A 21,952-nucleotide genomic window follows, 5' to 3' on the forward strand; every position below is an offset into this window, starting at 1 on the left:
CCCCCTGTCACGGCAGAGAGCCGTGACAGGATCGAGAGGTGAGCGAACGCCGGTATGTGTTCGCTCACCTCCCGATCTACTGAGCCCACCTGTGACAGTCTCATTGTCACAGGTCGGCTTGAACTATGAGTGGGTGGAAATCACTCCTCTCATAGTTCTCCTTTAAGGACTTTGTGTCCTCAATCTCTTTTTCTATTTTAAAAGGGAAATATCAGGGGTCTGTTTAGATGCCTAATATTTCCCCAAAGCCCCTAAAAGTAAAGTAAAAAATAAACATATTTTAAAAAAAATGAATTAATAAATAAAAATGCATATAAAAAAAGTTTATACAAATAAAATATAAAAAACATTTTCGGTTTCGGCCTGACAATTATTTTAATTTCGGTTTTGAAATTTTTCATTTCAGTGCACCTAGTACTTTTTTTTTTCTTAATAATATGAACCATTTTATCCATCAAATCATGGTCTGGATAGAGAGAGATGGCAGAAAGATCTTGACAAAATAGCACCATGGGAAGCTAAGGCAAATAAAAGTACTTAAACCCAATGAAAGTATATTCAAACCCAACAAAAATGTAATATATTTCAGCTTACCAGTCCTTGGATATGGTGGCTGTATTATTATGTTTTGGGGTTTTCCGGCCAAGTGTCCTTGTAACTTCCTGTGCACTAAACTGGGATCCTAACCACTTGCTGTCTGGAGCAGTTTCCTACTATTTGTGAACACATGATAAAATCAGAATTTTTGGCTGTAAATCCCTAAACAATTGTAAATTTTCTGAAAGCAGAGGCCCTGTAGAATAAAGAAAAAATGCTAGTTGCAATTTTTTATGTCGCACAGTATCTGTTTATTAAACCATCTGCAACATTTGCAAATGTTTATCAAACCAGTATTTTTAGAATAAAATACACTAAAATGAAATTTAGTGCCCTGAAACAGAATATAATGCCCAATTGTTTGGTTACATAGTTAGTCAGGCTGAAAAAAGACACAAGTCTATCGAGTTCAACCTATAGAGATATAAAAAAAACTAAAACCGAACTATGCCCACAGTTACCCACTGTTGATTTTTGGTAAAATATAAAAGATGGTGTCACGTCGGGTAAATAGATGCCAAACATCTACTAGATACTGCTCATCAGTTTAGTGTTAACAGTGATTGAGGGCCCTAGAAATATTTTGCTCTCACTCCGAAATGTGCGACAGTATGTAACATGTGTAGCGCAATTTTAGTTTTTGCACATAGGAGCACCGACGCGTGTTTGTGTATGTATGTGGGGGGTGGGGGGAGTTTGAAAACCATTTCTTTGCATTTTTTTTTATGTTACTTTTTTTTAAATATTTTTTTAACACTTATTTTTTATGGGCACTAACTTTATTACTATCACATAGGGGGATAACAAGCCCCCTATGTAATAGCAAATAAGGTGTGACAAGTCCTCTTTATGGAGACATCAGGGATCTTTCAGACACCTAATGTCACCTAGAAACCCAAAATAAGCTGGGGAAGCAGAGATCTGCTTCAGCTTCCTCTCCTGGCTCTAAGAGCCGGAGAATGTAAACAGTGACACCGGAAGTGATGTAATATACACCACTTCTGGGTCCAGTGATCGGAGGAGAGATCAGCTTCTGGAAGCCTGCTGATCTCTCTCCGATTTGTTGCAGGGAGAGCTGGCGTGCCGGTCCCGGGCTTGCACGGGGGACAGCGAAGCCCGAGGGAGCACATTCCGCTGATCAGTATAAACGATCTGACGGCTGTATAGACGCTGGATCGCTTATATCTTTAACAGCCATCGCTGGCTGTTTGAAATGACACCAAGAACACAGCTGCATCAGCAACTGTGTACTTGGTATAACAACTTCAGTTGCAGACCGTATATGTACGGCCACCCGCAGCAAGTGGTTAAATAATCTTATCAGATTTGCAGCTATTTTCTTTGAACTACAAAACAATTTCCTCCAAATTTTAAAGGAGATTAGGAGAGGCATTTCTTGTCCAAATCAGAAGAGCAGCCTAGGGTGACAACCCTTCTCCTGGATATATACAGTGCAACGAGTGAGTGTTGTCATCCTCGAACAAGTAGTATGCTACTGGGAAGATCACCAGGTAAAAATAAAAAGCCTGAACAGAGGAAACTAAGGCAGCCATCACATCCAAGGCCCGCTAAGCTGCATTATATTAAATGTAGTCTTTGGGCTTATATATGCTTTCAATTTATTTGTGAGAACAGCGCATATGACCAATTCACTCTGGACGGGTGTACCTGCTGAGAACTAATGGGAGCTTTTAGGGATTTATCTCTTTACTAGATGCTATCATGATAAGGATGTATAGTTCTTGGTTCATTTGTGCTTTATCCTTCTGTCCGTTTCTAGACTATGCTCTTACTTGAGGATGTTTGCTTTGGTTGTCCTTGCACTACCTCCAGTGTAGCAGAATCGAGGGTCATGTACCGAATTCCAAATCTCCCTTTGGAGGTAAAGACAGGGCATTCTGTAGAACCGGAGCCAGATTCACTTTAAGTTAGAAGATGGAAAAGGCGGGTTTTAAAAAAAAATATATTTTTATTTTATGTTTTAGAGGCCCTGTACACTGATTAACCTTGGACAGACAGTGTGACAACAATGTATGAGAGAATGGAATGTGTCTTGAACTGAACTCAAGCAAACACTAGAACAATAGAACTGCTGTGGAGACAATTGTACAGGATAGACGTGAAATTAAAAGGGAATGAGGGCAGGCACCTTACTTTGAGGTGAATTGGAGGAAACCGTGGTTTCCTGTTCCCAAGTGGGCTGTAGTTCAGTTATATGCATAAATTGGCAGTCTTAATTGACAGAAAGCATGTTTTAAAAGAAACTTAGCCTGGTTTAATGAATCCAATATAATGAAGCTAACGTAATGGATCTAAAAGTGAGGGCCTGAGCAGCTGAACAGCTAAATACAGAGACCCCGTACAATTCCAGCAATACTTATCCAGTTTGGATACAGAATAACAGAAAAATTCAACTTTGCCTGTGTTGGCAAAAATCCTAGCACCGGCCCTGCCTCAAATCCTTCTGTCTCTTCACGGCTCACAATCTTCTCCCTACAGAAAAGGGTCACTGTCAGTCACCGCTCCCTGCAGGGGTCCCCCCTGTCCTCTCTCTGTTCCTCCAGTGCTCATTACAGGGACATACAGGGAAGGGGGCGGGCACAGCTAGATCTAGCTCTAGAGACACCGTGCCAGCTGTCATTCAAGCAGATTAAAGGAGAACTATGGGGTCAGTGTTTTTCCCCATAGTTCTCCTTGGGGTAACGGGAGGACACAAACAAGCGTCCTCCCGTTACCCTAAGCTCAGTATACCGCGAGCTACAGCTCGCGGTATACTGAGACGCCGGAGCGTATCCCGACTTAGACGACGGGATCCAACGATCGATATAGCGCGACTTTACGGGCGACGATCGCACGACCTTCACTATTGGGCTGCATGCAAATGGAGCAAAATTGCACGACATCCGCGGCAAAAAGGGTCCTGCACAAGCGACGAGCTACAGGCGACATTGAGCTGTAGAATAGAACAGCTCCATTGAAAATCATTAGACGAGTGAGTTCTCGCAATATGCCCGATTTTTGAGCAGAAATCCGCTCAGTGTGAATGGGGCCTTAAGCAACATTGTCAAGATCTTTCCCGGCTGCAGCGCGGATCTGTGCTGTTGGCTTATTAGAAGGCAATAGCTCGCTATATGCTGAGTTGGGTCACAGGAGAATGTTGGTAAATATCTGTGACCCAAAAGAGAACTAAATATAAAAAAAAAAAAAAAAAAAAAGGTTTGGCTATAGTTCTTTTTTAATCGTATGGGTAAATCGATTTACTTTTGTTTTCATAATACAGTCAGTGATCACCATGGTTCCTGCATATCAAAATTGCGCACATCTTACACAGTATTTGGGATAAGCACTTATTGATCAATAGTGAATTTGGAAATATAAGTGGAAAGTAGTCATTTGTGTATGTTTCAGTTTCTTATGTATTATTGATATTTTACTAGTTTGGTCCAGGTGGATTGTTTAAAGTGATAGTAAAGTCAAAAGGTTTTTAAGCCATTTAAAATGCTGATAAGATCACTTACAATGGATGCTGCTTCTTGATGCTTAAAAGTTTTGTAGTTTCTTGCAGAATCAGTTGGTCTCCTGAGCGCTGGTCCTGACTTTCTGTTTTAGGGTGGCTCCATTCCCTTGTAGGGTCTTATGGAGCCACCTTTGTCTGTGCTAGCAAGCTGTGTGTGTCTTCACAAACACACAGACACAGCAAGACAATCCACTCCCCTTCCCTCTGCCCCCCTCCCTTTTCCAAGCTGGTAGATAAAGAGCTGCTGCAGACTTCTTTAGAGACTTTGAAGTAGCTTTTCAGAAACATGTTGATTGTAAGTGTTTGGGCAAAAATGTAAGGACATCCTTTACTGAGCAAGGTGTATTTGTCTCATCTGTATTATTTATTGAAAAAAAAACACGTTTGAGCGTTTAATACTATTTTTTATTGTCTTTTGAGATGCGTTACTGTTCTACCCTAACTGAGTCTTTGTCTTGAATTTTTGAGCCAGCATAGCAAAGGCTTTATTTCCTCTCCAGAAATGTTGGCAAACAGCAGTTTTGGATTCCCTGTTCTCTTAGTGCTAAATTCTCAACCGTGAAATAAATAAGATCTAAAAGGTGGTTTACCGTATATACTCGAGTATAAGCCGAGATTTTCAGCCCATTTTTTTGGGTGAAAAGTGCACTTTTGGCACTTTTTCGGTTTGCATGGTTGACAATGTAACTTTCTAACAAGCATTTTAGAGATGTGGTCATCCTTTTCAAACTGGAGGTAAAGGTATTTAATGTTTTTTTAAAACATCCTTATGTGCTTTTCAAAATACTAGAGTAGCAAAAACTAAAATTTCAGAGCTCTCATTTTCCTGCATATACTTAATAAGTAGGTCTGTTAAATGATGTTTAGTATCCTCATTAGTTAATTTTGCATGTGATTTTAGTTGTATATTCTCAAACATTCTAGAGCTAATGGGAAAAAAGATGATCCGGACATGCAATTTGTATCAGTGTCACAGTATACTACAGCAAGGCTTAAAATTTCAAGTCTAGACATACTAGCCAGGCAAAAACCTTACTCTCCACCAGTTGTCCCACCAAACCTTGCCCAGGCCCGCCTCCAACCCCACCACAGCCCCTCCCCCTTAAAGCTTATGAAATTACATTATTAACCCCCCCACCACTTATTAACCCCCCACACAAAATTATAAAACACTCACCCCCTTCCCCCAAGTCCCCTCACCTGTTCACGTCTTTGCAGGGAGGAGGCTGTGAGCAGGATCAATCCCTAGTTTATCTGTGAGTGATTACTGAGGTCTGCAGCAGCCCTCACTATCACACCCAGATAGCCAGGCATCGATGCTGCTCACAGACATTCTTTCCTTCGCTGGAGCTCAGAACTGTCAGAGCTCTGGCCGAAGGAAGCCGGAACTGACAGGAGCTGCTCTGTGGTCTGCATCTGACACAGACACAGATGCAGACCGTGGAGCTTCTCCCGCAAGTCAGGTACGCGGTCTGCGACTGTGTACCTGACATGTCAGCTGGCTGTGGGGGTCCAAATTTCCACTCCTTATTTTTACTCGCAAAATGCGAGCAGGCGAGTGGAAATATTAAGCCCTGGACTACAGTATACTATGTATATTCCTCAACGTATGTGAATGGGTAACGGATATAGGGGTAGTAGATAATTGCTTATCAGAGTGGATTGAATCCTTCACACATATGATATTTATTAAATTGTCAAGTATGCGGGTACATTTGGGCTAGTTTATAAGCTGTTGTATTGTCCATGGCTTTTCCTGGGTGGAAAAAAAAAAAAAGATTACTTTAAATTTTCTCCAATACAAATGTGACTGTGGTCCACAGAGGCAACAATGGAAAGAATTGTCCTAAAAAATGGATTCACTGGATACTGTATGTAATTTTACCCCAAAGCCAATTCAGAATAATAAACCTATTATTTGTATACACTATTGAGTAGTTTTGGCTTATATAGGCAGGTATCTGACAAACGAATGGCCACAGCAGCCTTTTTTGGTCTTCATAGAATAACATCATGTATTTTTCCTTCCTCAAAATTTAGCCTCAAAGTTTGCCAAGCAAACTGCTTGGGTGAAGTTTGCTTGAAAGGAAACAAAGCCATGTGATCAGCATGTGAGCACTGACATGACTTTGTTGATCCACAAAGGGTTAAGTTCATGATTGAGGTTCCCCAGCATCCATCATGTTCCCAGCTAATAAGGACCCATTTTTTTACACTAAAATAGGTCCAGAATAGTCGAAAGGAGCTTCCTTCAGAACAATTTGAAGCCTGTTACATGTTTGAAAACTACCACCACCTTTGGACCTATACACACACACACACAATATAGGTTGGACTTGATGGACTTATTTCTTTATTCAACCTCAAATACTATGTAATGTTGCCTCTCCTTCTGGCTCCAATGCATTTAGGCAAAATGTCCTGATTTTCTGCCAAAATGTTGAAGTAAAAACTTTTTTTCTCATCCCTAGGGTTTGTAGATCTATTTAAAATGACAGGTTGATTTATGCTTAAGTGTGTATGTATGTAATTATATTAAATATATAATTTATTGTGCATCATTAAGCAAAAGCATGCACTGTGTGTTCCTTTTTAAACTCCGTCTTATCCAGAGGTGTCCATACAGTTGTTTCAGGTATGACCTGGAGAAAAGTAAAAATAAAACAAGTAAATAAAACACGTATGATGATTACTAAGCAATACACTACTGTGAAGAATTACAAAAGGTAAACCACAAGTGTGGGTGCAACCACTAATAGAATTTGGTAACCACTCCCTGTCATTGCTATATCTACTGCTTGCCCTGTCCTCCCAGTTGAAAAGGAGTGTCACCAGGGCAACCTGAACTAATACATTGATGCGCGGAGCCGGGCTGATACTACGATACTATAACTACCTGCTTCATTGAGGACCGCCCACCGCTGAGGAAGACTCCCAAGAAGAGGAGGACCACTCGCGTCATATGGCCAGCTTAAAGACACCTGGAAAAGGTAAGTATAAAGGTAAATAAAAAATACTAGAACCTGGAGTTTTTATGTAAACATGCTTATCCCTTTCGCTGGTGCCGATGTATATGCCAGCAGCAGCGCGGCCCTTTTAGCAGACTCCCAGCTGCTATTGCACATCTGTTTACATGTGTAAAACCGACTGCCTGCTTTACACTACAAACAATTCTGTTTCCCCTCCTGTTGGCGGAGAGAGAGGAAAGAGACCAGCAAACATCCAATCGCTGATCTCCTCCCTGCTAAATGAACTTGAATCCTCATCCCTTCTGGTTTCTGAGCTGTCATTCCCCTGCCACAGAGGCCTGGGGAAAAGCTGATCAAGCATGATCTGTGGGACTTTCTGGGACTTTTTAGAATTGTAGTTTTCCGTTCTTTTTTTTTTTTTTAAGGACACAGCAAAGATCTGTAAATATACAGATCTATACTATATGCTTCAATGAAAACAGAGAAAAGGATTTTAAGTTGGTTACAAAAATGCAATTTTTCTAGCTGACAAACTGAATGTGAAACCACCAGTAATACACTATATTGTCTCTAGTTAAAGCTGAACTCTTTTTATAACTTTTTATGCATAATTACATTGGTCCAGCTTGACCCAATGTAGCATGCCATATGTCATACACGAGCAGCCCACAGGGATCTTGTAAAGAACTATAGTAGCTAGAGAAGTTGAGAGCAGAGCTGGGTTAATACCAAACAAGGCCCAGGCAGACGAATAGCTGTCCCCCCCCACAAGCTAACATCTGCATGCGTACCCTGTTCACATATTCAAGTAATACAAGAAAAATAACACACAAATGTTTTCACTTTCTATCCTCCTCCCTTATATCGTATCTATTAATAGTAAACTTTTTTACGTATTCTCTGAACCCTAATACCTATATACCCTAATACAGTGGTTCTCAACCTGTGTAACCTCGGGACCCACATGTTTCCTTGGTCATTAAGGCGTAACCATTTTTGTTGGGTCGCGACCCACGAGTTGAGAACCACTGCCCTAATATATTATAAGCTCTTGTATCTACCTCTTCCTCTGCAAGGTGGCAGTAGTGACATCAGATGGTCAATGGGTCCACACTGCTCAGCTACTTTTACTGCATTGGCCTGTCGGAGTGAGATAGTGGCAGTAGAATGGTGACTCTGGAGAAGGGGAGCATATTTCAACTGAACTTCTAGAGAACAAGAATTTTAGGGCTTGTTTACACAATCTCCAGACCAGTGCATTTTTAAAATGCATACACAGTCATTCCAATGCTTTTAAATGAAGTCTTCTTCAAAGGAGAACTATGAGGTGAGTGCTTTTCACTCACCTCATAGTTCTAGCCGACCTGTGACAATGAGACTGTCACAGGTCGGCTCAGTAGATCGGGAAGTGAGCGAACACATACCGGCGTTCGTTGACTTCTTGATCCTGTCACAGCTCTCTGCCGTGACAGGGGGAGGGCTGGATTCCCCTCTCCCCGCTCCGATCCTCCAGTGCTGACTGGCGGAACGGACGGGGGAGGGGGCGGCTACAGATGGCTCTGCCTCTAGATAGGCAGAGCCAGCTGTCACTCACGTAGCTGGGCAGATCCAGACATAATTGTCGGGATCCGCTTCAGCTGCGGCGTCTCAGCTGAATGCATGTAAATGCAAGTTTAAATTTTTTTTTTTTACCACCTCTGATGATCCATACTATCTATGTCACTTCCTGTTTATGGAAGCGACAGTGTCTGGTACAATGCAGTGACATCAGTACTATCCAGTGACATCATGACTGACAAGTACATCAATATTGATGCATTTATTGGTTAAGTTCAGGAGCATCCTAAACTCTATGATCCTAGATGTGCGTTTTATAAGAGCAATGTCAAGAAGGAGCCGTGGGCCAGCATTGCTGCAAAAGTCTTCCCAGACTATGAACAAATGACAAAGGCACAAAAGCAGAACTCTGGTGAGTAAAATGCATTGTGAGTAGGGCTGCATGAAATGTTCTTCTATCCGAAAACCTTCATCACCTACAAATACAAGTGTAGTCTAGGTCTGTGGAGAGATTTAGTTTGTTGCTCTGCAATAGCTGTCCCAATTTAGAATGATTAAAAATGGTGGAATCCCTACTGCATCCATATGACCCAATGTCCATGAAAGTGAAGCAATAATCTGCATCCGCCACTGCCAGCAGGACTAATGAGAAATATTTTTTATAATTAAAATATTTGCTTCTGCTCATCAGTGGCATTACTATGCAGTTGTGTTTACCATCAATAACACCCAAACAGTTTGGACAATTACATCTTTCCCAAATTAAGATGGCGATTTCCGTACACCTTCCCTCAGTAGGAGCTGGCATCATCACTTTTTGAAAGTTACACCATATTGCCTTGCATGTAGTCTGTACAGTACAATACAATGGTCGATTTGCCAAAGTAAAATGCATGGGTGCATACAAGTGACCTGTAGCCAAGAACCTATGAAGAATAAAGATAACAGATGTTCAAAATGTTATTTTTGAAAGTGGTCAAAACAAAGCCCATTTCTTCATGTGAAAAAGCAATGAGGAAGTGGGGTACAATCACCATCTAGCCCTAGCCTTGCTCCCTTTCCTTGACGAAATTTCCTCTGGAAAGGATGGGTGCAGTCATACACGATATGGTAAATCTCCTGACTGCATAACAGTTCCTCCCCAACTGTAATACCGCTTATACCTTTCCCCTCGCAGCATCCAAAGCTGCCTGTGCCCCTCTCCTAAACCACAAAGAGCAGCTGGACGCCTGTGCAGTATTATCTCGGTCTTTACCTTTGGGAGAGTGCTCTGCATCAGCGCCAAGTTTAAACTGCAGATCTGTTTTAGGGGAGATGTGTGAATGCTCACCTATCACCACAGACTCTCTGATAGCAGAGAGCACAGTGCTCAGTTATTTGTGAGCTTCCCAGAGTTCAGACCTGTTCCTGACTCCTCAGTGTTCAGACCCTAGTTCCTGTATTCCTGACTCCTGATTCCTGCTTGTTTATCATTTCCGAACCTCAGCTGCCCGCACTGACCTTGGCTTGTGATCCCGAATATCCTTATCGGTTTGACGCTATCGATTCCTGGCACATCCACCCCATGTGTGCTCATCCCTTGCAATTGGGATATATACACTGAGTGGCCAGATTATTATGACCACCTGACGTTTGTAGGCAAATTAGCTATAATTTCGCTCTGAAGTTGTTAGAGGGCCAGACCATTATAAATAGAGAAGCAGGTTGTTTACCACGACAGTAGAAGTGATTTGTTTCTGAAGATATGAGTAAACAAGGCAATTTAACAGCCTTTGAACGTGGGATGATTGTTGGCGCTCGGAGCCATGGAGCGAGTATCAGCAAAACAGCTGAATTCGTTAAATGTTCAAGAGCAGCTGTTGTTAAAGTGTTTAAAGACTGGACTGTCAGCCGACAATCTGGGTCTGAACGTGCGAATTGTGGCCGTCAGCGACTAGCCAATGTTAGGGCAGAACGGAGAGTGGCAAGACTGGTACAAGACAGCAGAAGGGCAACAGTGCATCAAATTACTGCAGATGTTAATCAGGGATCCTCTCAAATGATCTCTGAACGCACTGTTCGCTGTACACTGCATCGTATGGGATATGGAAGCCGAAGGCCTGTTCGAACACCTTTGCTGTCTGCAGTTAACAAGATAAAACGTCTCCAATTCGCACAGGAACACAATGATTGGACAGTCGAGCATTGGAAAAAAGTCATGTGGTCCGATGATTCACGTTTCCAGTTGCATCATGCAGATGGCAGAGTGAGAATTTGGCGGAAACAGCATGAAAGCATGCACCCCACATGCATGAGTGCAACCCTTCAAGCTGGTGGGGGCAGTGTTATGGTTTGGGGCATGTTTTCCTGGCATGATTTGGGCCCTTTAATTCGTGTGGAACAATGTCTGAATAGCACAACATTACCAAAGTATCATTGCTGATCAAGTTCAATCCTATCATGTTGATGACGTATCCCAATGGAGATGGCTTCTTCCAACAAGACAATGCGCCATGCCACGGTGCTCGTATTGTGCAGGAGTGGTTTCAAGAACAGGACGGCAGCTGCCACCACTGCCAACATTACCACCTTCTTCCATCACAACCACAGTAGGGCTATTATGGATACTCCTTTCCAATCCATGCCCCACCCATGGGTAGTGGCCATGAAGGTCCCAGCCACTACCAGCAGTTTGCATCAAGAGGGCAATAAAGGGAGAGGTTTCTCGGTTGTTTGCACAGTTTGTCATTTTGTTATATATATATAGTGAATTCCTGCAGCAGGAATTAAAAATATGCCATTTAGATGCGTCCATTAACACATCTGTAAGCGGCAGTCCACATGTAATCTTATGTGACCATTACATGTGGTTTTAAATAGATCACTGCTTTCTAAGTGCGTAGAATAGATGAGTTGCTACTAAGTAAATTAAAATCTATTTAGAAAAAATGAATATAATAAAATCATAGTACATATGCTGTTGTAGGCAACTCAAAATATCCTTGACATCAGAAGACAAAACTATTAGTTTGAATGCCAACATTCTAGTTTATGGTGCATGAGATACATGTATCTATCTAATATGAAGTCAGCTAAAAACAAATCCCTTTCTCACGCCTAATGTAATGCAGTGCAAAGGATGCTACTGTAGTTAAAGCTGAACTCCAGCATAAAAAGAAATATCTAAATACAAGCAGCATGTGTATTATTAGTTGAACCTTGGTGAAATGTGTGCATGTTCTCCACATATGTGCAGTATTCTAGCATGAAACAGCTTCTATACTTTGCCTCTGCTGGAGTTTGCTGTAACGAAGACCTGACACTTCTGCTCTTCATCTTTGTACATGATGACTGCTTTTGTCTCATCACCTCTGTAGGTTCCTGTATGCAAATTTTAGTGGGAGGACTTGCTGGGTCCCATCCACAACTCTGCTTTCTTAACAGGCTATGTCCAGCACAGCAATGATGTCACTGCTGCCTGTACAAGGTAATAAATGGTTTGGCAGTGGAATTTGGTGCATACAAAGCAAATTTATATCCTTTGCCGACTATTGAGGTATATATTTGAATTAAAATGTGCTTAGAGTTCAGCGTTAAAGCTTATCAAAGATTTTGTTCTCCTGTTTCTTTCCTAAGTTTCTCTTGCTTTAATCTGTGCATAATGATTTGCCTAATTGGGTTTTAGTAGCGTTCATTGTACTTATGGCTTTGACATTGACAATTTTTTGAATTTCTAAAGGTAAGATGTGGTTGTTTTATGCTCTGTGCATTAAATCTTAGTTGTAGCTTGCTGCAAAACCTAATAGACCAACTCGATGCATACAAAACATAAATCTTTAAATGTCTTTACATTTCTCGTGCTCCTTTCTAAATGGAGAACAATAAATGTGACTGTACAGGATAACATGTTGGACATTTGTAGTTTCAGCTCTGGGGGTTTTTTTTTGCCTGCTAGGCTACTGTTGGGAGTGAGGAAAAAAGTGAATGTAAGATATATAAAAATTTGTGTTCTTGGGCACCTTTTGTTGGTCTATTATGTTCTGCAGCAGCTGCAATAGGACCTTTTGCAATGCATATTCCTGTCATGCTATGCAGTGGTTTAATGCATGGATGTTTTGTAGAGCAAATTGCTGAGGTTGTCCTTTTTTTATTTTGCCTTTTTGTAAACCAAGTTACAACATGAGAGATCTGTGATAAGCTTTGGAAAGGCTGCACTAGGATTGTGAGTTAGGAACACGTTCATATTACCTGACAACTTTCTGACACAACAAAAGATCCTGTATTTAAGTTTAGTTAAAGGGTTTCTTGACACCACCCTGCAAATGACTTGACACTTTCATTTTTCTATTCTAAAGACAAAAGCAAATGGAGAAGCTCTTCTTTGGTTACTTAAGGCACAATTACAGTATGAAATTTGTTGGTAATTTGAGTAGGAAAATGTATGTTGGCTTTTTGGCCCTTGCGCTTTTCTTGCTCAACTCTTGGTCTCTCTATATTTTGCCTGTAGAAATTGGATAAACCAAAAATAAACCAGTTCATAAGCATACAGAAAAATGTAAGTGATGGTTCACTGATGGGCAGCTGAATAACACGAGTCTAGTAAGAGTAGTCTTCCAAGAAACAGGCAGAGGATAATCTAGCAGAAAGACACAGAAAAAATAAAGAGGCATGCCAAAACTTTGTGTGTTATTCAGGGAGAACAAAGCAACATATTATTGGATAAGAAATGCACTCACAATTGTATGTGGAATTAGGAGAACTTCTGCACCTGCCAACAGGTAGTTTGGCCCACAGGTTGAAGGGTGCCTCCCCAGATTTCACATTTCAGCTCTTCCCATAGATGTATAAAATAATTCAGATTAGGGCTGAAAGAGAGCTTTCTGACACTGGCAACAGATTGTGCCCTAGAATTCCTTTGCAGCCGTGAAATTTTAGGAATGCACCAATACTGAGCATTTGGCCGAGTACTCGTCCAAATGCTCCGATACTTACCCTCGATACTGGAAGTTCCGGTCAGAGGGAGATTTTCTCTGACCGGCAGTGCCACGGGAGAACATGGAGCCGGCTTCCCGGCCAATCAGGATGCCAGGCGGCGGGTTACAACACGCTGCCCCTCTTCCTGATTTGTCAGAAAGCCAGCCAAACAGCCTGGAGTCAGCTTCCCGGGCAATCAAGAACCCAGGAAGATGGCTCCATGCTCCTCTGAAGTACCGGTTTTGAGATCCGGTATCGGCGAGTACCGAAAGATAAATATCGGTACTCGTACTCAATTCCGGGAAAACCGGTATCGGTGCATCCCTACCCTGACCAGAGGGAAGCCCCCACACCAGACACAGCAAAGCAGCCCAAAACAAAACTGAGCCTCCTGTATGTTTCATAGTTGGTAAGGTGTTTATTTCTTTGTCTGTGAATATAGAGCTGATGTGACGCTCCAATTTCTTTGTCTCATCTGTCCATAGGACATTCTCCCTAAAGTATTGTTACTGATCAATATACATTTTAGCAAATCTCAGTCTGGCTCTTTGTTTTTCTTTCAACAGTGGAGTCTTCCTTTGAGCCCACTGTTGCTTGAAAAGCAACGGATTCAAGCACTGAATACACTGCCCATAGAGTTCAGCTTGTTTCTTGTTTGAAGTTATCCTTGTCTGCCATTTGTACAATTCTTCTCTTCAATCTGGAGTCAATTTTCCTCTTGCAAGAAAAAAGTGTGTCTATCTAGTCTATCACAAACAACAATATTACAAGAATTGTATTTGTTTTAATATAGTGCGGAAAGAACTATAATGAGATTTTACTTTTGTTACCTACGAGTCTCTGAATCAGCAAAAGTAATTTGGATACGCCATAACTACAAGGATAAAAGTTTAAGTACCTTTTAATGACCTTAGTAATCTACTAGGTCTATCGGAACATGTGAGAGTCTGGTGTATAAGGTGAAAATGGAACTTCTAACACAGGCGTTGTGCAGTTCATTTCAAGTATATCACAGAGGGAGAAACGTATCTGCCATCAGTGTCACTTTTTTTGTCGCAACTTAAAGGAGAACTCTGGCCAATACTTTGATTGCCCCTTGCAGTGGGATTAGCCCAGCACTGCATGGGTTAACTGCTCACTTTCTCTAGGTGGTAAAAAAAAATGTTATACTCATCTGAACTGCTGAGCTGGCTCCCTGCTTCTCTGGACTCTGAATCCATTCTCCTCTTATGCTGCAGCATTGGAATGTTCCATAACATCCTCATGTCTATACACTCGTATAGAATGTGATCATTTACAGGACCTTAGGCCACTGCAGTGGAGGGAGAGAGGTTCCAGGGACCCGGCTGGCTCCGAGGTTAGGAAGTATAACTTTTTATTCTTTCTGGCACCTAGACAAAAATGAGCAGTTAACCCTTGCAATGCAGAAGTAGCCCCACTGTAAGGGTTAATAAAAGTTTTTTTTCCCGGAGTTCTTCAAGTCACAGGAGTGTGGACGAACTATAATATCACAGGGTTGAAATAAAGTGTGTTGGTTTATAACACACCTTCACATTGTATCATTGCTTTAGATGAATAGATGAATGAAATAACTGTGTTCTGTTTTATAATACTAATTATCAAATTTTTAATTTATGACCATTCATCACTATTGCTATTTATTTATTAGAATTTGTTATGTAGTTTAGATTCTTAAGCACTGCATTCTAATATATTTTAGTATTTAAATTTTCCCTTGCGACCACTTCCAGGGAGGTTGCCTCCCTGCACCAGTGTGACAGTGCTGTCATCTAGGGTGCGTCACTTCCACCTCCATTCCTGGGAAGTACTGGTTATTCACTTCCAACAGCTGTAAAGAGCAGTAATGTATTGAGAGTAAAGGAGAGTGCTGGGGGACACCTACCGTACATCTGTTTTTAATGTGTTTCTTCATGTGCCAGAACCCATTAGTGTACATGTGTATGTGTTTTTTTCATGTGCCCGTTCGTATCTTTATAGGTGCTAAAAAAGATGCATCAGTTTCAAAGCAGAAGCAGCAGAAACAATATGGCAGTGATGACCTCTATAAATACTGTCCAACCCCGGGAAATGCAGACATCTACATCCAAGGTAGGATTTGCATATACGCATATTTACATTTTAGTGGAGATGAGTGGACTACAATACAATGCAAATTATTCCCTTATGATTCTGTGATCAACTGCATTTCTTCATTGGCTTATTTCCAGATGCATCTTAAAATACATTTAACCAAATTACATACATTGGTTTGTCTTTCCCCCTTCGCCAGATAAGGACATGATGGCTTTTGTCTGTCTTTTTGTTTTGGAGAGCGCGGGAACAGAACTTTTTTTTCTTTTCTTTTTTTTGCTAACTGTGGTACTGGATCACCCATGTTATCCAGTACCAGAAGTAACAATGAACATTGCTTTGTGATTTAATCCTTTTTACACAGCATCTGAACATTTTGTAAATCTTCAGACACAGATACAGTAATGGCTAAGCAGGAGCTAAGCAAGTTTTCAGTTACCCATCACATGACCAGCATTTAAGGCAAATTGCAGTATATGAGCAGCATTATACATTTTGATGGGATAGGTTGGAGTGAGACTAAGTCATAACACATGTACAGAGCTTAGAACTCTGCACTGTTAGCGTGTCGTTCTTTTTCATCAAACTGTCATCATTAATGAAATACTGTAGCTTAATGTCAAAACCTTGGTTAACACTTTGCATGCATAAACATATTGCTGTGATTTCCTAATCCTTGTGTATCAGTAGCAGACTTATAAATATAATATATATTTATAATTATATATATTATAAATATATTTATATAATTAATAGCAATGTACAAGCTGGGTACAGATAAGATCATTGATTGCCTGTCGTGGGCGGCCCCCTCATCTGTAATGGATTCGGTCATAAAAGGAGAACTATGAGGTGAGTGCTTTTTACTCGCCTCATAGTTCTAGCCGACCTTTGACAATGAGACTGTCACAGGTCGGCTCAGTAGATCGGGAGGTGAGCAAACACATACCGGCGTTCGCTCACCTCTCGATCCTGTCACGGCTCTCTGCCGTGACGGGGGGGGCTGGATTCCCCCCTCCCCGCTCCGATCCGCCAGCGCTGACTGGCTGAACAGACGGGGAGGGGGGTGGGTACAGCTGGCTCTGCCACAATTGTCGGGATCCGCTTGAGCGTCTCAGTATACCGCGAGCAGCAGCTCGCGGTATAGTGCGGCGTCTCAGTATACTGCGAGCTACAGCTCGCGGTATACTGAGCCTAGAGTGACGGGAGGACGCTAGTTTGTGTCCTCCCGTTACCATAAGGAGAACTATGGGGAAAAGCCTTAACCCCATAGTTCTCCTTTTTTAGATGTTTTGTGTAGAATACTTCTCAATTGCTCTTGTGTTTGAAAATTCAATGTCTGGACAAGTCGCCTAGAACAGCAGTTCAGAAAAAGGTTTGAGCGTCTGCAGTGCCTTCTTTTCCCCTCTTTTTGGCCCCTGTGAAACAGATGGCCTATGTGAAACATCTTGAAACTTGCATTGCGCTCGTTACATTTTACTGCTTAGTCTATGCCTCTGAAACCTACTAAAGTTGTTTACATTTTTCAGGCATCTGGTGAATGTAATTGTGCAAGGTTAGAGCCCGACCCTGCTCCTGTGGGAATGTAAAAGCATTGCCTCTAGAGTATTATTAATTGTCGCATAATGAGAAGTTAAATCTCAACATCTGTTGCCTGTAGGCCAGAAAGCAAGCATCAGAGTGATGTAAAATTTGGCTAAAAAAGACATTGTTTAAGAAAACCTAACTATTCACTTTATATTTCTTATATTCATCTTCCTATTTCTTAATTACAGCTAATTGGCTATAATATATAGCTAGGTGGAAACTAATCCTATGTATATTAATTCCAAGGGGTGATATTTCTAACTTTAACTCCCACCCTCAGTACTGCTGCATAGTTATTAGTGGACGAGCTCAATTAGGTGCTTAAAAACATCCTAAAGAAATCACATACCAGTTACCTTCAACAAACTGTATCACTATTTTTATTTTTTAAGTGTGTGTGTGTGTGTGTATCTCTCTAAAGTTATCCAAAGTAGTTATAAAGGCACTCACGGGTCGTTCAGTGAAGATAAGTCAAAACATCAGGGTTTTATTGTCAGTGTTTCAATGGAACTCAGTCCATCATTCTCAAGTCTTGAGAATGATGGACTGAGTTCAAGTCTTGAGAATGATGGACTGAGTTCCCTTGAAACTTTGAAAATAAGACCTGTGAGTGTCCCTATGTCTACTTTGGATTTGTATGGATATTTGTGTGGATGAGCAGCCGGGCAATTACCTTACAAATTAACAATATGATTGTAGTTTGTTTTTTTTGTTTTGGTGATTCCCATGTTTAGAGTCAGATCAAAACGTTTTTTAAATCCTGATACAGTGATAGGCTTTCATTGAAAGGGTCTGGCATGAAAGGAATTTGGATGGCCAGCAATGAACTGTCAAGCGTAAAGATTACATTGTTCTACAAAAACCTTTTAATTGTTTTGTAAGTGTAAAAGAAACTGTATGGGCATAATATTTTCAGATTCCACTTTAATACCAGCTTTGGCTGTAAATGGGGCATGATTAATGCTACTGAATTAGAGGTTAGCCATAAAGGATTTCAAAGGACCTCTAGGAAACTAGTAAGGGCTTTCAAGGACTGTTTTGCCTTAATTCTTCAAGGCTGATGTTGCAACACTGCACTGCTGGAGCTTGCCTTCTGCACGTCATCATGATGCACTGCACTGCTGGTGCTTGCCTTAGGCACTACACTAGGATGTACCACACTTCTGGTGCTTGCCTTGTAAATTTTAGCTAACAGACCCAGACAGAATATTAACAATGCCAGCTGTGACTAAACACTGGCTGTGATTAGCAGTGCTGGAGACACTGGCTCTGTTCTTAGCAGCGCCAGAGACGCTGGTTGTGGGAAAAAAAGAAATGCAACACAGAGCTACAGTGATGGGGAGCAAGGGAGAAATTGCCCTTGGTCCCGATAATATAAAATCTTAACAGAAAATAGTCTAAGAACAATTGATCAGAAGAAAAAATAAATTTTGGAACCTTCAATTTTGCCCCATTTGCACATCAACGCCAGCTTTATACATTGCTCAAATATTCCCTGAACATGTAAATAGCCAGAAATGGGAAGTAAGCAAAAAACAAAAAGGAGACCACGATGAAATCTCAGAAGAAAATTACCCTACTGTTCTTAAAGAAGATTAAAGCCAGTTATAAGCATACAAAAGAAAATTAGAGCAATACATCACTAATATCAGTCTTTAAGTTTAAACTGGAGATAAAAGAGAGAGAGATCTCTTTTATTCACCTCCATAGGGAATATGACACACTATCCGTGTAGCTACTACTCCTGTTAATGGAACAACCATCCACTACTTAGTGATTTTCAAAAGCTAACCTTGATAAACAGCAGGTCGCAATATGCAAAGTGGACTGCTTCCATAAAACAGGAATCCATAGGTTACCTTAGCCCAGTAAAATTGTAAGTGAAAGGTCTTCAGTTAATCAGTCAATCGACTTCTTAAATTGTATATACACCATGGTTCTATCTGAAGCGGTGATTTCCTAGTTAATGCTTTTTCTTGCATTTCCTGGCCTAGTGAAAATGCTGTCCCTGATACAGTAAGGAAAGATTTTCCCAATGGGGCCACAGACACCATTACAAAACAGAGGTTCTTACCCTGCCTACTCTGGGTCTGGTCTGGGTATAAATATTTTCGCACATGCTTCACACAATGTTCACTCAGGATTCACATGTTTTCTATTTCGGTTCATTTGGGAAAATGTATGAATCCTTGGTGAAAGTTACGGTATATGGAAAAGTGTATAAATAGACCCCTGTCTATAAAGGAAGCTATGCAATCTATAATGTCTTAACCTTATCTGGAAACACTTTGCAATTGGTTTCTAAGGCACATATGCATTTTACACAACTTGCTGAGGATGAAAGGTAATCCTTGAATGTAAGAGTTACTAATTGTGCTGGCATTTCTTTCTGGTTCTTAACGCTGCACATAAATGTCTCCTTGTAATTCCAGCGATGCACAGAAGTAGCCTGATTTATTGTGAGAATCAAATGTGTATATATTAGACATTCAAGTTGCTGTAATTGATATATAATCCTTAGCATAGTAAAATTTACATTTGTCTTTTTTGGCTTTTAGAGATTGAAGCAAAGGAAGCCTGTGACTGGTTGCAAGCAGCAGGATTTCCTCAGTATGCACAGTTATATGAAGGTAAATGTCAGGGTTGGATAGCTCTTTCACTGCTGCAGCTAAAATGCTTAGGACTCCGGTAATTTTAAATTGGTTGCACCAGCTGGCTGACTGTAAAGATAGGGGAATGCTTTGGTGGTATACAGCTTTAGGAAAACTGTTCATTTAAACCTGTTTTTTTTTTTTTTAAATTCAAAAGCTTTTATTGAAAACGTCATATCGTCCGTTAGAGCGGCTTCTGATGTCGGCGGTCACAGAGCTCCAGGAACCTGCGTGCTCACTCGGCCATGTCGAGACCACGCCCCCTTAAACCTGTTTTTGTACAATATTTTACTGTATTAGCGTGTTGTTGAATTTGGGCTTATGTGGTTTGCTTTAAAAACTAAAGCACCTAGGGTTTCCTCCCCCCACCATGGCTGCTCTCTCCAGCAAAAACACTTCTGTCTTGCAAAAGCCCAGACTATTCATGTTACCTTTTTGTAGCATTGCATTAAAAGAAAACTGGCCTAACCTTTTTTAATAGTTCTCTTCAGGGTCACAGGATGACATATATACTAATGTCCTCCCGTGACCCAAAACTCTGTATATAGCGGGCTATTGCCCACTATATGCTCAGAGCGCAGAGCCGCGTTGCAGCTGCAACAGATCCTGACAAGTGTCAAGACTCTGCCTCTGTAGAGGCAGAGTCAGCTGAGCCTGCCCCCTCCCCTGCCTGTTCCTCCAGTCAGTGCTGGAGAAAATGAGAGGGGTGGGGAATTGCTGCAAGAAGCGGTGACTGACTGTCACCACTTTCTGCTTGGAGAAGATCGGGAAGTCGGTGATCGGTGGTATGTGTTCACTGATTTCCTGATCAGCTTCAGTGTCACCGGTCGGCTTGAATTATGGGATGAGTGTTTTTCACACACACCATAATTCTCCTTGAGGGCCCTTCTTGTGATATTGCATGAATAAAACTCTGCCATCAACCCGCTCTCAGCCATTCCCTGTTCAGCCGGTCTCCTTCCTAGGGCCGCGCGCCCCACACTCCACCTTCTCTTACCTTCTTTCCTTTCTCATGATTGGAGCACATCGACGATGGAGGCCCCGCCCCTTGGGGATCCCAAACCGCTGCCTCCTTCCCTCAGCTGGGTGAGTATTTCTGCAGGTGTGATCGCGGCTGTACGCGCATGCGCACAGATGGCGTCTTTGGCTTCTCGATCGCTCTGCACATGCGCCGGCGTCTTCTCTTTTAAAAACAAGGAATCCACACATCAGCATCGGCTGTCACTTCCAACAGACGGCAGACGGATTGCTGCTCGAGCCCTTTTATATCTTACTTTACTTTCATGGTTAGAAATCAACAACAGAAGTGCAGTCGTTTGTATTCAAAAGCAAGAAGGCATGCACAGTCGCTCTATGCTGTGGGAGCTCGAACCGATAATGAGCTGGGCACAAGCACACCTATGGCATCTCTTGGCAATCTACCTTCCAGGCAAGCGGAACAGCCTCGCCGACCTTCTGAGCAGATCAACCGTGGACCGGCACAAATGGGAGCTGAACCAGGAGGTCTTCGACATGGTGATAGGTCATTGGGGCTTACCACAGATCGACCTATTCGCGTTTCTAACAACAGCAAGACCACCCTATTCGTGACCCGATTCCCTTGCAGCCAGGCGGTGGAAGCAGATGCTCTATCTATGGTCCTTCTATGGTCCTTCACCAATACCCCCCCACCCTCTGATTACAAAGTTTATGCAGAGAGGGTTTACGTTCCCAGGGGTGCTGATAGCGATTACACCATTCTGACCCAGGAGGCTATGGTTCCCTGCACTGCTGGAGTTGAGCCTGGAACCTCCACTTCCTCTCCCCGATCGCAGCGATCTCCTGATCCAAGGCCCCCTCCTACACCCGGCACCGGAAACGCTCCATCTAATGGCCTGGAGTTTGAAAGGGAACGGTTCTCAGGTTTGTGATGCTCCCAAGCGGTTATCTCCACGTTACTAAAGGCAAGAAAGCGCTCTAGTAACGCTGCTTACCAACGGGTTTGGGACAAGTTTTCCGAGGCTGCGGCAGACAGAGGCTTTGACGCCCGT

At 41.9% G+C, this 21,952-nt stretch overlaps 1 protein-coding gene across 1 annotated transcript in view; it reads left to right on the plus strand.

Annotated features, from left to right (window-relative positions):
• The window catches only part of LOC108791905 (rho GTPase-activating protein 7-like), a 65,033-nt gene that overhangs the window by 12,462 nt on the left and 30,619 nt on the right, over window positions 1-21,952 (plus strand). The window contains exon 2 of the mRNA XM_018562537.1: window positions 19,830-19,901. Within this exon, the coding sequence (XP_018418039.1) occupies window positions 19,830-19,901 (72 nt within the window). The remainder of the gene's footprint in view (window positions 1-19,829; window positions 19,902-21,952) is intronic.

This window comes from Nanorana parkeri, unplaced genomic scaffold, assembly GCF_000935625.1.
Source record: "Nanorana parkeri isolate BGI_ZX_2015 unplaced genomic scaffold, ASM93562v1 scaffold582, whole genome shotgun sequence".
NCBI classification, from domain to species: Eukaryota; Metazoa; Chordata; class Amphibia; order Anura; family Dicroglossidae; genus Nanorana; species Nanorana parkeri.